This window comes from Meleagris gallopavo, chromosome 7 (genome assembly GCF_000146605.3).
Source record: "Meleagris gallopavo isolate NT-WF06-2002-E0010 breed Aviagen turkey brand Nicholas breeding stock chromosome 7, Turkey_5.1, whole genome shotgun sequence".
Taxonomy (NCBI): Eukaryota; Metazoa; Chordata; class Aves; order Galliformes; family Phasianidae; genus Meleagris; species Meleagris gallopavo.
In genome coordinates, this window is record NC_015017.2 from 15020804 (window position 1) to 15023370 (window position 2567).

A 2567-nucleotide genomic window follows, 5' to 3' on the forward strand; every position below is an offset into this window, starting at 1 on the left:
AAAAAAAAGACCAAAAAACTCCCACACAGCAACAACAACAAAAAAAAGCAATAACAAAAAACCTAAAGCTACATTGTCAAAGTGTTTAATATTTAGTAAGTGAAGGAGGTTGGACTGGAAAAGTGCTGATATATTTCTCCAAAAGCATCTCTACCAGCTGGGCAGGCCCAGTCCCTCAGCCCTCTCCTCACAGGTCATGCACTTTAGTAGCCCTCCATTGGATTTACTCCAATTCCTTAACAACTGTTTGGTACCAGGGCATAAATGACAAATGGTTGATCATAAAGTGGGCAAAGTCTTAGTTTCTGCAAAACATTAAACCTGATATTAAATGGAATGGGGGGAAAAAAGGAAAAAACAAACTACCTAAGAACAATTTTAGGCTAAATTTATTCACAACAAATTTATTAGTTATGGATTATATTTGATAAATAGTATATGTTTGATTAAAAACATATTCCCATACATATATCTAAAAATGAGGTTGCCCTGGGTATGAAATCTAAGTGAGAATATCACCTGATTAAAGACCAACGCTATCAATTTCTACACTCTTTTCACTGATCTTCCTTGCAGGGGCTAGTGATACAAGGACATTGTTAGGTGAATGTTAGTAATACTATTTTTATTTGCAATAGAACTTTAGTCTCAAGATGTATTTACACACCATAAATAATTTACCTGCAAGCAAACGTAAAAATTAAAGGTATATTAACGATGGTACACATTTATCGTGAAAGATTGTAACAAGTTCAATCAGATTCTTACTTCGATCACACTCCTCAATTGCTCGGGCAGCTTGCGATGGTTTTAAGTACCTCACATAGCCCAAACCTTTGCTTTCTCCAGTAGTCTTGTTTTTAATAATGCTGCAATACTCAATGTCGCCATACATCTAGAACAATTAAGAAATGTATTAATTCACAACATTTGAAAACGCATTTAAGTTCCACGATTTAAGCTCCTCTGAAAAATTAAGAAAAAAGCTGACAGTGAATTAGCACCTTAAACTTCTCTCGCAGGTCTTCCTCTGTATAGGTCTTTGGTATCATAACAAAGATTCGTGTAAGCTCCTCATCTTCAACATCTCGGTGGCTTCCAGAAGCTCTTGACTGCGCAATAAATACCTAACAAAAATTACATAAACGTTAATTACTGGAAAAAGAGTCCTAGCCACATCCCAAGTTAGTTTTTAAGCAAATCTTTACATATCTCACTCACATTATACAGATTTCCTAGTAAGAAAAAGAACATCTCTGATCACAAACGCACCTGCAACAGAAGACCTGTAAGTACAGGACATGCAAAATGGTCTCTCAAGCAGGACAAAGGGCAGCACAAGTGTCCAATGGGGTTAACGCAGCAGGAAAATTAAAGCCTGGTCCAGTAACACTGCCAGCGCCACAGAGGGCATCTGCCATAGCAGCAAATGCTTTATTGCAACTGGTTAGCCCTGGTATAGTAGTCTTAACAAGAATGAAAAGAGTACACAAACTGAAATAAATGAGATGCAGGGGGAAATTGGCAGCTTTGGTTTCCAGCCACAGCCTGCAGGTAGCACTCACTTAAGCACGGCTTCTCAGACCTGCAGCTGAGAATATCTTAGTTCTCAAAACAAGCTTTACCTAAAAACTGCATCCTAGAAGATGGCAAGAAGGCAAGAAAAAAATAAAATAAAATAAAATAAAAAGTAACAAACTTCAAAACAAGCTCCTTGTGCAAAAGCAACAACTAGTTTCACAGAAATCTGGAATTGTTTTTGTAATGGTCATGCAGGAATATAAGGAAAACAGCTCAGATCCCCTGACTTCTAACAGCAAGTTCCTCAAGAAAGACTTTGTTAACTGCTTATCTTTCCCCCACAGTAAAGTGCATGGAATCTTCATTGTTCAAAGTCGCTCAAATTTAATCATTATCTGAGGAACGCAAAAACAATTCAAGAGGCTGAAACCTAACATCAAGTTCCATAGATTTAAAAACGCAAAGAGCTTGTGAACAAGATACAAAGCCCGCATAAAGCACTCTTGCAAAGACAGTTTTATTTATCCGTGCCAATCCTGTTTAAAGCACCTAAAATACATTCCCCTGGAATATTTTGCAGGCATTAAACGTTTCAATAAAGCGATAAAAAATAAACAGGATAGATTTCACGCACTGCATTTCGCCCAAGCCCGCAGCAGCTCTCATGACCCAGTGGGGCCGAAGGCAGTAGCCGGGCAGCCCGCAGGGCTTCGCGAGCTGTGGCCCTCCCGCCGTGCCGGGATGGATGCGGGCTGAGAAGGCGGCCCGAAGGCTCCGGCCCGGCCGTACCTTGATGGGCTTGGTGTCGGGGGCCAGGCTGCGGCCGTGCATCTCCTCCATGGCCCGGCAGGCCTGCGAGCTGCGGGCGAACTTGATGAAGGCGATGCCTCGGGACTCGTTGGTGCGCTTGTCGCGCAGCAGCCAGATGTTCTGGATGTCCCCAAACGGAGCGAAGCGCTCCCGAATCAGCGCCTCGCCCGCGTCCTTGCCCAGCACCACGAAAACGCGGCTGTTGGGAGGCTCGTCCAGGCACTCGGCCGACAGCC

General features: G+C 42.2%; 1 protein-coding gene across 1 annotated transcript in view; it reads right to left on the reverse strand.

The window, feature by feature from the left end:
• The window catches only part of RBM45 (RNA binding motif protein 45), a gene marked incomplete at its 5' end in the record, with an annotated part of 14560 nt that extends 11995 nt beyond the window's left edge, over window positions 1–2565 (reverse strand). Inside the window, 3 exons of the mRNA XM_010713563.3 lie at window positions 769–895; window positions 1005–1127; window positions 2311–2565. Of these exons, the coding sequence (XP_010711865.2) occupies window positions 769–895; window positions 1005–1127; window positions 2311–2565 (505 nt within the window). The remainder of the gene's footprint in view (window positions 1–768; window positions 896–1004; window positions 1128–2310) is intronic.
• Window positions 2566–2567: the final 2 nt, after the last annotated feature.